At 37.0% G+C, this 18,446-nt stretch overlaps 1 protein-coding gene across 1 annotated transcript; it reads right to left on the minus strand.

The window, feature by feature from the left end:
- Nucleotides 1-483: 483 nt before the first annotated feature.
- On the minus strand, nt 484-15,282 carry LOC132551947 (leucine-rich repeat-containing protein 74A-like). The gene is made up of 14 exons (XM_060216090.1): nt 15,024-15,282; nt 9,787-9,822; nt 8,513-8,700; nt 7,965-8,072; nt 7,327-7,420; nt 6,706-6,761; nt 6,328-6,406; nt 4,846-4,931; nt 4,398-4,592; nt 4,094-4,189; nt 3,520-3,792; nt 2,696-2,781; nt 1,985-2,173; nt 484-589 (listed from the first exon to the last, which is right to left on the minus strand). The coding sequence occupies exons 1-14, from the start codon at nt 15,280-15,282 to the stop codon at nt 484-486; spliced, it is 1,851 nt and encodes a 616-aa protein (XP_060072073.1).
- Nucleotides 15,283-18,446: the final 3,164 nt, after the last annotated feature.

Here is an 18,446-nt window from a genome sequence, read left to right on the forward strand (position 1 = left end):
TAAAGAAGCACTTCAATAACATGTAAATACCTATATACGTAAAAATGTTTACCAAATATATCTATGAAACTAAAACGCGCATAGGAATTAAGCTTAGTCATAAACATTATCATACATAATGAATTTTTCGGTCGGAAATGGTAACTATAAATGAAGTTGATTATGTAACCATTTCATGGAATAAAACTTCATTCATCAACAAACTGGTATTTTTACAAGTCGTTAATTAAACAAAGAAACCAGCAACGAGAGACGGGGAAAATCATCACGTATGCCAATGCATGCGAATGGTACATAGTACATTGTATTCAGTATCCCAAAAATGGTTGTGACACTTTGTGAGATTTTTATAATATTAATGTCTGGTAGACATCCTATAAGGATATTTTTGCAAACAGGATTGCATGTTTAATGTTGATTTTTACACATACTGTTGATTAACGTTCATATTGCATGACGTAAAAGCTCTGATTTTTAGCTGGGTCAGGATTTTACAGAAGGCTCCTTGGTTAACTGGGTGGTCCGTGCGTAGGTTTCCATGTCCGACTTGGCTTTCTGCTGGATTGTTAGAGCAGCTGATCGGTCAGTTCTATCAAATAGTACCATAAATATAACGATTAGAAATGAGTCGGAATACAAGAGGCATTTGAGATGTAAAAAAAGTGTAAATTGCGCACTTTTGTAGTTTGCATTGGTGAAATCTCAAACTTTAGAATGTAGGACCCAAGATATCAATTTAGCACTCTCTGAATAATGATAGGATGCTTGCCTTATTTGGTATTCTGATCAGGGAGATTTTCTTACATTAGATATTTTTTTTTGAAACGAAGAAGTACTACACGAGTTAAAAAACCCATTTACCACCTTCGTTAAGCAAAGTTTCCTCCCTATTTACGAAATCTCGTTCAATCTACCTCTAAAACACTTTACAACGCCATAACTATGATATTGGTTGACATATTCATTATATTTAAAGCATATAAGAAACATTGTACTCCAAATGAGATATTGTTCTCTTTTTTATGCAGAAACTACACAAACGTAAAAATCATTATGCAACGTACTCGATTCCGTTACGAGATAATTACGTATCATTTCAGCACAAATTAACCATTTATACTGTATGTAACAATATTCACACTAAATGTGATAAAAAATGAACCGACCATCCTTAACAATTTATGTACACTGTATTTTAGAATTATATATACCGAAAATGTCTTCATCAGTCGAAAACAACACATAACGTGGTAGGTTAATTAGCATTCCTTCTAGGTATAAATATGTAACCGCTCCTAAGATGCTTTACTAGAGTGCTACAACCCATTTACTACTGTAAAGGTTTGACAGTGCCGTGACCAATTGGTTACAGTGATATTTACTACTTTAACACCATACTTACATATCGCCCACTTCTGAAAAAAATTCCTTTACCACAGAGCTGTTTGTTAGACTTTTGCACCCTTACATTCTTGCGTCCTAGAAGGACGAAACATTTGTATGTTGCAGTTTAATTCCTTGTTTGATTGTGCTGTATCTAACTCTTAATTTGTATCAAAATGTGCTGTTCACCTCTGTGTCTATTCAATCTTACTTATATTCTTTTTGTATGAAGTTCGTACTGATAGGCTGTTAACTATAAGGCTCCATCCTTAAACTTACATATGGACAATCCATAACCCACTACATAGAAACCGTTACCAAAGTGCTTCTTATTTTACATTGTACTTACATATTAACCTGAAATGGCGTCGAATGAAATGGAGAAAGAACAATATATATGAGATAAAAATAAATGTATAATAACAAGAAAGTCATAGAAAATACACTTGATATGGACTCATTGACTATCGATGTATCCCACTTAACACATGTCGATCAACATACTTATCAGTTTACAGTAAATCTTAGCAAAATTAAAAGTATCTTATCTATACATTATTGTATAATAAGGAAGAACTAGATGTACTGTTTAGTAACATACTTGGATGTTGGCCTTGACTGTTGCCTTGACGACGGACGTGACTGTGTCCTTGATGAAGGTCGTGACTTCTGCCGTGACGATGGCCTGGAATTCTGTCTAGTTGAAGGAGAAGATGATGAGATAGTAGGGGTCACTCCCATTACTTTCTCAAACCTCTTCAAATACTTCTTCTGGCCCTCGAGAAGTTCACTAGAGTGGAATAAATACAATTATGAGCTGGTTGGGGATTCCTGACTGTTCTGGGGCGATGCTAATGACGGGTTCACGTGATACAGAAGATCAACTTGATATGTAGTCACGTAGGTTCTCATGAAATTGAGATAATAACACTGGCGTAATCGGATCATTGTAAATAGTAAACTATATTTTATCAAAAAAGTCATTTTTTATCGTAAATATAATTGTACTTGAATATCAAAATCAAAAGCTTTATGGTCATCAATGTATTTCAGAATATATGGAAAGTGAAAGTCAGAAACTGGCTGAAAAGTGAGCAGATAAATAAAGGATATTGTGCGTACATTACCATTGTCACAGATTCAGTAACCTGATGTACATGTAAATTCTACAGATAAGACACTACATAGACTGAGTGTAATGTCTAGATTGTCAAGCTGGTGCTTCCACTTATGACAGGAAAAGTCGAAATTCATTTTCATAACATTACAAGGTGTGGAAATTGTGTTGTCATCTGGGTCTAAACACCATTACCCGAAGTCAATGGCGCCATCATGGTCTTCGTCCAGCCGTTCCATCAATATCTGTACGTCCTTGTCGGATATCGGGATTTTATTTGCCTATAAACGACAGAATTGTTCTACATGACATTTATTTAAGCTATTTCAAGCATCTCATAAATGTGTGTACATGATGTACTAAAGACGTTTTCATAAAGATGGCTGGATGTTATACAGTTCAACTCGGAAACCTCGAATACCCGCTTAACTCAAAGTACTTTGTCGATCCCGGCAAAACTCTTTATCTTAGTTTAATTTTCCTTTATAAGTCAAGTTTCAATGGCATGCCTCGGTACTGAAAGCACGTACTCTTCATGTATATTGATAAAACTTTACACCAAAGTTTTGAACTCTGTTAATTTGAATATTCTAATAATTTTAAGTTTTTTCATGGTCCTCTTAAGTTCGAGTTAAGGAAGCTGAACTGTACTTTAGATGAGAATAGCAGGATTATCTATAGCTAAAGATAGTAGAGTGATTATCAACGGCCGTCTTTCTAACACTGCAGAGTTTGTTATTGGAAAAGAGCAAACTAAAATTCGAATAGGTATGTCCTTAGAAAGTTTGGAGAAATCGCCAGATATTCAATGTTCTAGCCCCGATCGTCATGCATGCACATGAAACTTCCTATCTCGTTACTTAGCACTTACCTACTATTCGACACATTCACTATAAAATCTTGTTTCGTATTTTCGAAGATTAATGTCCCTGATTGGTTGAAACAAATCGTTACTGTAAATCAATCCTGCTAAACCTAAACCCCTGTTTCACATTTAGATTTCTTGTCATGATATTTACTTTCATGCCGTCCCGGAACTCGTCGAAACTGATGGAGAAGTTCTTGTCTGTGTCAAGCCTGTTGAAGAGGTCCATCCAGCGCAGCCTGTTGTCGTTAACGTAGTTAATGAGAAACAAGAAAGGGTCGTTCATACAATTCTCCTCTCGCTTCTTTATAGATGCTTTTATCAGGTCATGAGCATTCGTAAAACCTCCATGAACGACTTTAAATTTTGGTTTTAATTCTTGAATGTCGTACACAAGCCTACAGGCTTCACTCGTCAACCAAGAATCCTGAGAAAGAAGACAGAATGTTATACAGCACCATGGTAACTCTCTAATATGGATTAAAAGGCCCTAACAAAATTAGCATTATTTAATCAAAATTGTTGTTAATCGAATGAAAATACGCGTAATTAATCTTTTGGTTCCTATGATAGTATTACGGTAATAGAGCAGACAGTTATAATGAGTCATATACACTATGTGCTGACGGAATTTCACAATGTTCACACCCTGACAGATGGAACCAATGTTCACCAGTTATTGAGAGAAGTATATACATACGTACTGCTGTAAACTATGTTATACACACCCGTATCTCTAACAATTGCATTCCCATCTCGGGGTGGGCGTTGATAACTTGGAGAGCACTCTCTGGTCCTAAGGTGGTGATTGGGTTCTTACTGATCTGTAACATATGTGTAATATCATACAAATTGAACCGGGAAAGTAAGACAGAAAACTCCACAGTCTTAGTATCAATCGTTTGAACGAGCTTCATTAGGATTTGTGACAAAAACTACACATTTTCCATAATCAAGTCCACATTCTCATGATAGATTGGTTTGACATAGCAAATACATTCTATTGTAATGATACCCTAATAAAAGACTTGCCTTCAGTTCGAGCAGAACTTTGTTGCTTGCCAGTTGTTTGAGGAGGTTGGACAGACCGATCGGCCCTATGCGGTTAGCGTCCATTTGTAAGACTTCTAGAGTCTCATTCATGTTGGCAGCTTGTACAACACACAGCGCGCCTTCATCGCCAATGCCATTCCACGACAAGTTAAGGGTTTTGATGCTGGTGTTTTCCTGTACAAAATTTTATGAAATATGATTTATCATAGAAGTTCCGTTGGCAGAGGAGTCTTTTTTATATGGTATTGATTATAATTGTTGGACTCTCTCATGTTTATTTTTATTTTTTGTTTGTTTGTTTTTTTATTTTTGTTTCTTTTTTTAATATCTGGTTGTGTATACATTCGAAATACAAGTATGTTCCTGCAACAAGTTAAAAAAATCTCTTCCTGCTTTGAAGGGATTTGAGCAATAAGACTGCTCTGACCTTGAGTCCGTCCGCTATGGCCTTGATTCCGTCATATGCCAAATGGTTCCAACTGATGTCCAGGATCTCTAATGTGTCGTTAGCAGCTTGAACGAGATACAAATGTTTTTAACAATGTAATAATTGATACACGGTTATATAGCCTACACAGCTTACAAACGCACGTGATTTACGACCTCGCATCGATTTAACGTTTATCGGTTTACTAATATATTCTATACACGAAGAAATAATGATTAATTATAGACCCTTTTTCAGAACAGAACAATACGCAGGTCAATAATCATTCCGCTTCCGGTCTTACATTCAAGATTGTTTTTCTCGTAGGTAAGTTCATCTAAAAATGGATCCGGAATGACGTGTACGGCTACTGGTGTTCTTAAATAGTTATGCATACTTGTATTGCATTTCTATAATAAATGTCATTGTTTTAATTAATGTAACACCTCTAATTCGATTCTGTAACCTACGTTTTATCCTGTAAACATATTCTCTTCTATCAGTACGATATACGAGAATATTATCATCGATTTTATACTTGTGAATGTGTTAAGATAATTTCTCCAGAGTATCGTGTGTTGGAAATACGGAGAATGCAAGATGCAATGTACTTTTGTTTGAATAGAAACTCTATGGCCGTCAATCAAGATAATTATGAGCGAGTTTTCATGTTCTCAGGAAATTGTTGTGTCGATACAATCTAGTGAAATCACAAGTCACCAAAACTGCTTCACAAATTGTGGAGTAGATTACCCTAGTCCCCGGGCAGTCGGACATGTGCATCATTGGTAAACACACACAAGCTTAACAATTAACATGCTCGCCATTTGATAGGAACAATTTGAGCTTTAGTTATAATGGAAACTTTTATGTTGTGAAAGATTTATCACTTTGCAAACTTCCGACACTGAACGAGATCTTTAATGTCTTCTTTTCAATGCAAAGCCAACCAAGAAAAATACATTTTCGGAATGGCTGTCGTAGTTAAGTGCTCAAAAGGCCGTAAATATTTCGGAACGCTTTTGGTTATTACATGCAAGTCTTCAACAATGTTACTAAACTTCCGACTCAATTATCCGACTGGCACAAAACTTGGAATTATTTGACATAACAATGTTTCTGATATTGTGAATATACATTTTGTGCCTCATCCAAACATATTCACTTAAATCACCTCATATACATGATTATGTTTGGGCTCCCTGTGCTGAAAGCAAGGCCCACACATTTATCATTTTCATAATGGTATGAGTATTTGTCGTGATGTCATGATTTTCTTTACTTTTACTTTGACTTTAATTGTTGTCCTACCTGAAATTTACCAATATTTGACTCGTGATGCTTGCTCGCCTTAGATTACTTTTAATCTGTTCTAGAACGTTGCTTTACATAAATAATTAGTACTTATAACCTTTCATCGAGAATTTCTCTCGTAAATTAGCTATAGTTTGACAATGACCCAGATTGCTTCCTGTAAATTACCTATAGCTGGTCCAAGATGCTGTCCTCCCTCCGACTCCAGGTCATTATGACTGAGGTCCAAAACACGGAGTGAAAACCGCTGAAACCACACAACATACATGTATATAAAAGAAAGGACAATTATGCTTCCCTTCGTTATCTTTAAAAGACACTCGTATATATTGAGCAACATTTGGTTAAAACGGCAGCGTGGAATTATTTGTGTATTTGTTTATTGATGTACAGAGACATGAATACACATCTCCCCTCCCCCCACCCCCACTCCTAAAAAACAAGACCCTGTCGTAAACATTTAACGACATAATAAATAATAACTCCACGTGACACTGATTATGTCGTGTATTCACATCGAACACTGCAGGTAAGCGGTATACTTACGTAGAACTGGATGGCCTGCGCGAACAGAAGCGCGTCATTCCTATTAAATTGGTTACCTGTGGGATAAATGATTGTTAGATATTCGCCCGCGATAAATTAAAAAAAAAACCCATCTCTCTCATTATCATCTGATATAATGTTTGCTCTCTTTGAAGTAGCTATCTTTTAAACATGCTGGATTGAGAGTGTATAAAGGAGCTGTATCGATTACTGATAACGGGCCGGTAAAAATCAAATGTATAAATAAAGATATGTATTGGTATTGGGTATCATGTCACCAAGTAAATCCTTTAATCTATAAACTAACAAATCATGTTGTATAGTACCATATACCGACTGCATTACCCGTCATACAGACAGAACTCCAAAATCCCTGAGCGACGGGAAACCTCCAGCAAGAGATTTACCTAAATAGGCTGATGTACAGGGGGTCTGAAAAGCACATCACAACATACCCGACATTTAAACGATTTTACAAATTCGGCCACCACACCTATTGATGATACTTTTTGTCCAAAATATATAAACCACCTTACCTAAGACACTGAGAGAAAAGGGGGCGTTCCAATGGCACACTCTTATCCTGAGTTTTAAGGAACGGAATGTTTAACTATAACTTACCTGAGGCCTTGAGGGATAGAATATTGTCGTTTTGTAGCAGCATGTTACTGATGACCTGGGCGCCGTACGATTGTAGGTTATTGTCTGATACATCCTGTACACGAATAGTACAATGCTATACATCAAACAATAATTTGACAAATATCATAGGACGATTATTACGATTTTAACAAGCATTATGGAAGGCAGTCTCGGGTATATGTAGATACTGTAAATAGAGACTGATAGTGACAATGTCACAAGGTCAAGGAGAATGATAGAGACAATGTTTCAAGGTCAAGGAGACTGATAGAGACAATGTCACAAGGTCAAGGAGAATGATAGGGACAATGTTACAAGGTCAAGGAGACTGATAGAGACAATGTTACAAGGTCAAGGAGACTGATAGAGACAATGTCACAAGGGTAAGGAGAATGATAAATGTTACAAGGTCAAGGAGACTGATAGAGACAATGTTACAAGGCAGCAGAGAAAGAGCCATATTAATGGGTATACGGTGAAAGGAACTGGAGACAAAAAGTAAACAACATTATGAAGTATTGATGGCTATGATATCAGACTTGGTAGGGACATAATCGTGACGAGACGGGATGTTTCATATAGATGAAGAGATACAGGAATGATACAGTGTTACTTACAAGGTGGCTGATGTTGTCATTTATCAACAACATGTCCGTGAGGTAACGAATCCCTGTTTGTCCTATAGAGTTACCGGATATCACTACATCACTCACACTTCGGTCAATCTGAATCAGTACAGAAGCTTGTGTTGTACAGAACATTACACCGTAACGTTGAGATATAAGGGTTTATTTGACTACTGTAATATTAAATGTTGACTTCTTCACTGACCAAATTGAAAAGTGTATCAATACTAACACACTTAGTATTTCTTTAACACCATTCCTGAATGAAAATAACGACAAACCATTTAATCTTTTCTGTTTATTATTTTCTTGGTAGAAAATTATTTCCATGTTGATATATTTCAACTTTAATTTCGGTAAATTTTGATTTTCCAAACTCTGCTTGTAGAATGTAGGCCCCTGACTGAAGAGTTCTAGAATAACAATAGTTGTATGATACAGTATACCTCGCCATTCGGCACGTACTTTATCTATAACTGCTGTTCACCCGTGTGTCTCCTTTACAATATTCTAAGCCCAAATTTCGAACATTTGCTTACCACAAGACTAAGGGCGACTGCCTGAGTTCCGAGCGGTCCTAGCCCTTGGTTTTGGAGGTCTATTTGTCCTTTTTTGAGTCCACGAAGGAATATTGACGATGGGGTGATGCTGAACTTTATACATGCCCGGATGTACACCAGGCGGGCTTTCTCCTCTTCAGTTAAAACTTTCCGTTTGGGGTAGTTTCCTGTACAATGAAATTAGAAGTGTGTCTGATTAACTGAGGTATATTACACGATATATGTATAAGTTTGACTAACTAATGAAATCGGACTCAAAACACAAGATTGTACTCTAAAATATCTTATAGTTTTATTTTTTGCCTGAACTATATGCCGCATATACTGTTTGCTTTCACCGCCCTCAAGGCAATAAGGGAGGCACACAAAGTTTTATACATCCCTGTGTGGCCAGTAATGTTGCTCTCAGTATGAAGGATGAGAGTTTTTGTACGATAACTTTTGCAGGTCTCTGTAATAAAGAATACTTCGCGAAGTTTCTAGTGCTATACTAAAGAATAGAGTATCCTCTTGTAGTTACACGCCTCGCTTACAAACCATATTTTGGTCTGATGAATGACGTACGACGAACCAATTTTGTTGCCTGGTCAGTAAAATGTCTTCAATAGATTAATAGTACTAATACAAACACATGTGAATAATACACCTACCTGTTTTTTTTATCTCAGCTGTAAAACAAGGCTTATCGTCCTACTTATCACAAAAATTATCATCCAGGTACGAAACAAGGCTTATCGTCCTACTTATCACAAAAATTATCATCCAGGTACGAAACAAGGCTTATCGTCCTACTTATCACAAAAATTATCATCAAGGTATGAAACAAGGCTTATCGTTCTACTTATCACAAAAATTATCAGTCATATTTAAAACAAGGCTTATCGTCCTTCCTAACCACAAAAATTATCATCCAGATATAACAAAAGGCTTATCGTCATTCTTATCACAACAAAATCACTATGGTTACGTTCGTCATACTACAACTACGACATTTGTATTTATGGTTATATGTATCCATGGCAACGTCCGTCGAATTACTTGTATAAAAACTACATGTGTATCCATTACAACGTCTTTCACACTACAACCTCTACAACTAAAACAGCTGCATACGTATCCATAGAAACAAGTGCTACAGTTATTCTCTACACGTATCCAGCCGTGTTATATTACATTATAAAACACTAGTAACACCACTTCCGTGCAGACTACAGTCCTACTGGTGACTGTTACTCTTTATGGAAGAGACTTACCCTTTTTGCCTTTTTTATCTTTTGTTTTTTTAGGCGCTGAAATGTTCAATCATGGAAATGTTTACAAGTGATCTACTGAGCACGACCGTCACCACGACCACCACCGGAGGAAATGCTCGATAAAAAACATATTTTGAATGTGGACTTCAAAAAACAATTTGAACATTAAATACTATGTACATACTTATACAACATGGAATCCCATATAACATAGTATGTTCTTTATTTCAGGTAGAATATATTTCGTATCCCGCATGTAATGCATTACCACTGAAGACTGTTAAGTTAGACTGGTAAGTCTTACCAAAATAAAATAGATAAATTCAATGATTATACGATATCAATGATGTACATGCACAACGTAAGTATTATTTTGAGAAAGTTTTAAAAAAGAGTTATTTAAGCTTCCGCACATGTAACTGATAAATCAAATGATTAATGAGAATAAATATAGTTGATACCGCACGGAGTCACCATTCTAGGGAGAACATAAAAGTTGTTTACTTAGCATGTGCATGAAGCAATAAAGTAAGTGGATAATTGATTGTGTGCTTTCTGATATAAACTATAAACATTGTCTCCATGCAGATCTCCAATCCTTATTAAAGGAAGTATAACCGTAAATCTTTGTGTAACATATCATAGGATAATCAAAATAAACCTCGACCTCGCTAAATATCTACTAATTATAGCCATTACAATTACCGGAAGTGACGTCGACATGTGGCACAGCAAGAAGTGACGTAATGTTTATAATAGCGTAATGGTAGGTTAAATTTCAATAATGTAAGATGAAACGGATTCGAACTTTTGGTAACAGCAATACATTGATAACACATATAAATAGTAAATAGCTGGATAATAGCACCGTAAACACTGATCAGAAGGCAAAGCACTTGTTAAATGCGAAACTATTTAAGTAAAAGCGTTTAAACTTGAAAACTCAACGATAATATACGCTTTAACTCATGAAAACTTCATAACATCCAGCAATTAATTATCATTTTATTGTCAAGTTATGAAGTCAGCATATCTAACGATCGCCGTTCGTTATCAACTCCAGATCTATGCTCTAAACTGTTGTGTTTCTGTTCTGTGATATTTCGTGTCCACTAGTCTCCGTGCTGACTTTATAGCACATGGATGTAGCCCTGTGTGCTGTGATCTGCTGTGCCACCATGCTGGTTAGGTTAGGTGCTAAACTTACCATTTTTCTTTGGTTTTACTTTTTCTATTAGATTTTCTGCAACAGGAAAACACCGAACATCTATTTGTATTCTATAGTTCAATAGCTACACATTACTGACATTTGTTGACCTCCCGTGAACAGATGTCAGTCGCGAGTGAATAATTATGGAAAACAACAAAATGTCTACGACACGTGAATTCGAATTATTGATAACCCCAAGAATGGCGTGTTCCTGCGTATAATGCGAACCCCCTTTTTGACACGACAGTTTTAGCTTGAAAAACTGCGCACTATACGCGGAAATTTACGGTACTATTTGACAAACAACTAAAGATCTTGGCGCCTTAAAACAAGAACTCGAATATATATATAATTTGATAGAAATTCTTTACGAAAACATAATTGTCTATAACGGTGGCATTGTGTGACCTTGATCTTGGAATCATGAAACGGAAGGGGAAGGACATACATTCCGGGAGAGGGCATAAGGTGGCGGGAAGGGGAAGGACATACATCCCGGGAGAGGGCATAAGGTGGCGGGAAGGGGTAGGGCATACATCCCGGGAGAGGCTATGAGAAGGCGGGAAAAGGTGGGAGGGGCATAAGGTGGCGGGAAGGGGCGGGAAAGGATATAAGGTGGCGGGAAGCTGAAAGACAAACATCCCGGGAGAGGGTTTAATTTCGTTAAAGGTTTGTTTTGATCGCAAACGTATATATTATTAAAACTCGGTGACGAATCGCCGTTCTCGTCACAAGTTTAACAGCTTTTTCAGGACAAAGCCAACAAGTTGCCAGTCTGGTATGAGATGTTTTGTAGATTACCTGATGGTAAATGGAACTCATGAGCGATTTGATCAGAATTGTACATATAAAAAAGATGCTTAAATGATACTTTTGCATCTGCTTCATAAGTTCGTATCGTTGTTAACTAAAACGCAATCAGAAATCTCATTTCCATATTGGTCACTAAAATCATCAGGGTGGCATTGTCTGTGTAGCTGAAACGTTAGGTAAAGTCAACAAAAGTCACGAAGAAAGTAAAAGTCTTTTATTGAAAATAAAACGTGTCGATCAGATGCTTTGTTTTTGCTTTGTTAATTATGTTTACTTTTAATGATCTAAGGTAATGAGGCAATGCTTAGTGTTGTTCCAACTAAATTAACATCTACACAAATGTTGTATATCTGGATTCAGACTGTTTACAATGTTTCAAAATCCAGAAATTATTTCAAACAAACATAAATGTTATCCAAAATATTTTTGTATGACATGTCCCTAGGTTTTCTGTAGACTCGATCAGCATTTCTCACTTTCCCTCGTGATGTTGTACATTAAGTAATATACTGTGTGACTTTGTGTTAAATACACATAACAGGATTTTTACAATTTTATGTTTCTTTTATGATTTTACTGGTATTATTTGTTTTTTTGTTGAATATATTAAACATTAGGTCAGGATAATTCAAACTTTACTCACACTATGGAATTCTCGCTGTTTTGTTGACGTTTCAACAACTGAGTATTCATTGTGAGAGTAATATCTCAATACCAGAATTATAAAATCTATATTAGATCTTATTAAGGGCCATTGTATGAACCGCGTGGGGTACTATCCCGCTTATTCAATCTCTACAAGACATTTAAACACACACACAATACAGTGAATGTTAAAGGCGGGATCCTTCTGTTGGGAAAGCTGTTCGTAAAGGTAATTTTTGGGGTGGTTTACGTCACACAATTCGATACACACTCAGTACTCAACATCCACGTTCCCGAATGTCGCCCCATGACATTGTTAGAACAGTTAAAATACACAGTCACCATTTTATCTATTATGTAGTATCAATTGAATTTTAATAACTCTGAGACGATTTGGCAAAATCATTTCAATAGAGGAACGATTTAAAATCGATTAAGCACTATCTCCATCGCTGACAGATACCTGGTAATGCGAACTAAGTGTGTATTGAGAATCAAGATATGGCGGTAATTATGTAATGTTGACAAGTACTGAGGGATATGTAGACATTCCTTTAGTTAATATGGGTGTCATGGTGCATTCAATGGCAATTTTAGAATAAAATATCGTCCTATCATTATTCATTGACATAATTATAAGGAACTCACTAAACTTAATTTCAGTGTCGTTATTGGTGTACCAACAAATAACAGTATGAAGTAACACCTGCACTCAGTTGATCAGCTTGAAACCTATAGATTTGTTATAAATGTGTTGTAGACCGTGTTTATGTGGGATCTTGTAATCGATATTTAATCAAACATTCGATTAAAAATCCTAATTTAATTGAAGAATATCTATGAAATGTCTACCCCCTACGATGCTATTTTCAGAATTGCTTTAGATATCTGTGTTTTGTACTATTTACTTTGTCAATAGATGTTAAACTTTGTACTAGGATGTACAAGATAAACACACTGACTGTCAATGCTATAGAGAACTGTGCAGCTGTGTAATGACGGTTGTCGATTTTATATAAACGGAAAAATCTGTGGATGATTTCTCCGTCATTTTTCAGTACGATTCCATTGCAAATTGAACAGAAAAGTAAAAACGTTCTTAAGTTTCTTTCAATACCGGTACGTTGAAAAAAGTAGTTTTATGTTAGCGAAAAAAATATTAACAGACGAACAAAACTCGAGTACCTGTTGATTCAATTAAAACGTATCAAAATTCACGTTTATCATAAGTCTTTAAACACTTATTTCCTACTAACATCCACACAAATCGCATTCTCCAAGAGACTGAAATCTGATAACAATTACTTGTTTTTGTTCCTTTCACGATGTTAATGTTTACTGCAGTATGTTATGTAGTAAATGGTGCCATGATTCCCCCTAAATGACACGATCCATTGGTACATTACAGAGTTAGGTTACAATGGTCCTGATAGAACTTTCGATACATATGAAAACATCACGCCTGTTATTTGACTTTATATAAAACACATCATAGTTCTTTTGTTTTTATTATTTTTAAATAAAATCTGTCGGCTGTCGACATACCTTTTTAATTTCTAAACGGGAAATGTACCCTGGTGTTAATATTCTCGTGACCTAACAAAATAAAATGTTGTTGTGTCTCTGTTGAAGCTTACTGAGTAATGAAATGGAAAGGTTATCCAATTTTACGATGTAGAATAAATAGACTGTTTGACAAAAAGTTACAAAATGAGAACAACAGTCCTATATTAGACATTCTCAAACCATTACTAAGTTTTACTCGAAATTTAAGCATTTTTCTTTTCTTTTTTTGAGAGGGGGGAGGTGGGGAGGTGGAGGGGTTGGTTTTGGGGAGGGGGTGACTGATAAAACAGAAACTTAACTCCGCTAAAGGCGGCCATTAAAAAGTTACCAACGTTTTCAGAAATTCTTATCCGACAGCATTTGACGACGAAATACTGTCTGAACCAAAGAATCACAAGGCCGACAGAACGATCATTGGCCCTAATTAGCAGATATACCTGTACACTTATCGCGAATTTTCACCTGTACAATGGAGATACCTAGGAATTCCTCCCCAATACTACCTGCAGTAAGAGTACTATTTTGTAATCAACATATCTATACTAGGTACGGTATATGTGTCGTCTGTGTGAACGTTACCAAATTCTTCAAACAAAATGGTGACAGGTATCAGATTTTAAAATCAATTAAGTAAACAGTGTGTCTACAACATTGTACCCATATTTCTCGGCTACGGTACTGGAGCACACTATTCGTAACACAGTCCCTTTTTATATCAAGGTTTCCTTTTTTAGGTAGGTATGATCGATAATATATTACTATACGGCGGCGGTTGTTGTGTGTGCATTTTGACATTTTTTAAAAATAAAAACTTATTATTACCATTAGAAATGTAACTAAGACATCATCAGATCCCAGTCTTATACCGTGAGTAAACGTCTGTAGAAAGAATGGGGAATGTCAACCAGGTCATTCACACAAAGTACGGACACAGCAAGCAGTAAGGATTCAATCGTATAGAGCAACTCAAAGAAAACTCACACAAACATAATTAATTACTTACTAACATCCTCCAAGTCCGTGTCCCATCCATCCCCATCCTCAATATCTACTGTGACAGATCCCGCTGCTGGCTCAAGTGCTGAAGTTATCAGTTCGAGTTCAGATCCCAGATCAGTGGCAGTGTGTGACCCCACGGGAGACACCGCTCGTGATGTGGTCTTCAGAGGCTCTCGTGGGTTCGGGCCCCGTTCTCGAGGAGTTGTTCTCCTTTGAATTTTACTGGCACTGCTCGCTGGTCGACTTCCGACCAAACGCTCCATGTTATTAATCAGAAGTCGAAAATGTTAATCAACTTGTCCATTGATTAAGTTAGAACACTACATCACACAAGCTGGACAATTACCGTACTTCATCTATTTAATAACCAATGTCCCACATCACACAGGCTGGACAAATTGCCGCACTTGATCTATTTAATAACCAATGTCCCAGTTTAGTTGTTGTAGATCACCGCACTGACAAATAAGAAATATCACATCATCATGTTAACATGGATACTCTCGATTATAAACACTGTTATAACACAGACAATTTAGTAACTGCGATCTCTAATCATAGTTGTTGACTAAACACCTGACATTATAAATGTACAAGAAAACAAATGTATTAAATACGAACAGACAATATACAATATACCTCCCATAGTTCTTACTCGACGACACAAGTGTGGGCCATCAACGGTAGAATTTGTACGATTCAGTACGACTCTTGGCCGTCACTGACAAGCTGTAAGTCAGTGGTAAGTTCAGTAGTGAGACTTCATGTTTGTCCTTGTAATTAGTAACTTGAACAAGTGAAATGTAGGACAAAGGACACTGTCTACTCCTTCATGCGTGTCAAATTGCAAATGGTTGCGCTGCTCTCAAACAACGGAATATCCGAAACCTTTGCCGATATTAATGACACCTCTGTGGAATACGGCATTAGTTAACATATTGTAGCTATGGTATATGAAATCGATGGAATTGTCCCTCCCTACAATAAAAAGTTCTCTGGACACAAGCTTGTTGACCCGGTCTCTTGTCTAACCAAGTCACCTGCTCCACCCTGACATTATAATTACAGTTACCAGTAATTTTCTGTGGTTCAGATTTAGGTACAGTAAGTACTTGAATATTTTAAATCTCCTTGAGCGTTATTTAACATAATATATATATATACATATGGATTCTTCATTGAACACCAGTAATATGAGCAGGTGCTGTCGGTCTGTCGATAGTAACAGTGTTAGTTTTACACATAATCCACATGTAGTTAGTGTCACCCAGGTGTTAATTCCCGGCCCAGTCAGATAGATATATTTGTATCTAAATGTTTAATTACCAGGTTTATAGTAGATGTAAGTGGAGCTAATAAGATATTCTATTTACAGTCCAACAGTTTCAAAAACACATAGAGTTATGGTAGAGCTTTTATATGAAAATTATCACGGTTGAAACAAATACCTAAAAGTTGTTTAACAAAGTATTTCAAATACGGAAAAATAGATATTCTATCTTTCAATATTCAATCAATGCAAAAACGAAGCGTACACCGAATATCTGATAGTAAACAATGAATTTTTTGTAACAAAAAAATGATTTTTTTTCTATTTACGTCACAAATTATCACTCTTCTATCAAAGGACGCATTGATTATGACACTGACCAATCGAAGGTCATGTTTCAATATATGAGTGTCGCAGGAAACAAATCCCTTTCGGTCTCAATTCTGAGTATAATGTTCAACAAAATTGGTATTTGATATGATGAAGTTATATCTTCGTATACTTTAACATACATCACAACTTAATACAATACCAATAAAACTAAATGATTATGAACCAAATAATACATCAATCTGTGACGAAGTACCCTAGAGGACCACGTCACCGTGTCACACTGTGTCTATATAGACCACGTCACCGTGTCACACTGTATCTATATAGACCACGTCACCGTGTCACACTGTATCTATATAGACCACGTCACCGTGTCACACCGTGTCTATATAGACCACGTCACCGTGTCACACCGTGTCTATATAGACCACGTCACCGTGTCACACCGTGTCTATATAGACCACGTCACCGTGTCACACTGTATCTATATAGACCACGTCACCGTGTCACACTGTATCTATATAGACCACGTCACCGTGTCACACTGTATCTATATAGACCACGTCACCGTGTCACACTGTATCTATATAGACCACGTCACCGTGTCAAACTGTATCTATATAGACCACGTCACACTGTATTTATATAGACCACGTCACCGTGTCACACTGTATCTATATAGACCACGTCACCGTGTCACACTGTATCTATATAGACCACGTCACCGTGTCACACTGTATCTATATAGACCAAGTCACCGTGTCACATATCTATATAGACCACGTCACCGTGTCACACTGTATCTATATAGACCACGTCACCGTGTCACACTGTATCTATATAGACCACGTCACCGTGTCACACTGTATCTATATAGACCACGTCACCGTGTCACACTGTATCTATATAGACCACGTCACCGTGTCACACTGTATCTATATAGACCACGTCACCGTGTCACACTGTATCTATATAGACCACGTCACCGTGTCACACTGTATCTATATAGACCACGTCACCGTGTCACACCGTATCTATATAGACCACGTCACCGTGTCACACCGTATCTATATAGACCACGTCACCGTGCGTCTATACACCGTGTCACACTGTATCTATATACCACGTCACCGTGTCACACTGTATCTATATAGACCACGTCACCGTGTCACACTGTATCTATATAGACCACGTCACCGTGTCACACTGTATCTATATAGACCACGTCACCGTGTCACACTGTATCTATATAGACCACGTCACCGTGTCACACTGTATCTATATAGACCACGTCACCGTGTCACACCGTATCTATATAGACCACGTCACCGTGTCACACTGTATCTATATAGACCGTGTCACACTGTATCTATATAGACCACGTTACCGTGTCACACTGTATCTATATAGACCACGTCACCGTGTCACACTGTATCTATATAGACCACGTCACCGTGTCACACTGTATCTATATAGACCACGTCACCGTGTCACACCGTATCTATATAGACCGTGTCACACCGTATCTATATAGACCACGTCACCGTGTCACACCGTATCTATATAGACCACGTCACCGTGTCACACTGTATCTATATAGACCACGTCACCGTGTCACACTGTATCTATATAGACCACGTCACCGTGTCACACTGTATCTATATAGACCACGTCACCGTGTCACACTGTATCTATATAGACCACGTCACCGTGTCACACTGTATCTATATAGACCACGTCACCGTGTCACACTGTATCTATATAGACCACGTCACCGTGTCACACTGTATCTATATAGACCACGTCACCGTGTCACACTGTATC

This window comes from Ylistrum balloti, unplaced genomic scaffold (assembly GCF_031769215.1).
Source record: "Ylistrum balloti isolate Yb309-2 unplaced genomic scaffold, AGI_CSIRO_Ybal_v1 Utg370226, whole genome shotgun sequence".
Lineage (NCBI taxonomy): Eukaryota > Metazoa > Mollusca > Bivalvia > Pectinida > Pectinidae > Ylistrum > Ylistrum balloti.

What these genes read in the sequence shown, in the direction of transcription:
- LOC132551947 (XM_060216090.1), bottom strand. Translation starts at nt 15,282, where the DNA reads ATGGAGCGTTTGGTCGGAAGTCGACCAGCGAGCAGTGCCAGTAAAATT. An exon ending in CGCAGGCCATCCAGTTCTAC is followed by an intron (nt 6,407 to 6,705) that starts GTAAGTATACCG and finishes GTGTGGTTTCAG; the next exon opens with CGGTTTTCACTCCGTGTTTT. An exon ending in GATGGCGCCATTGACTTCGG is followed by an intron (nt 2,174 to 2,695) that starts GTAATGGTGTTT and finishes ATTCCACTCTAG; the next exon opens with TGAACTTCTCGAGGGCCAGA.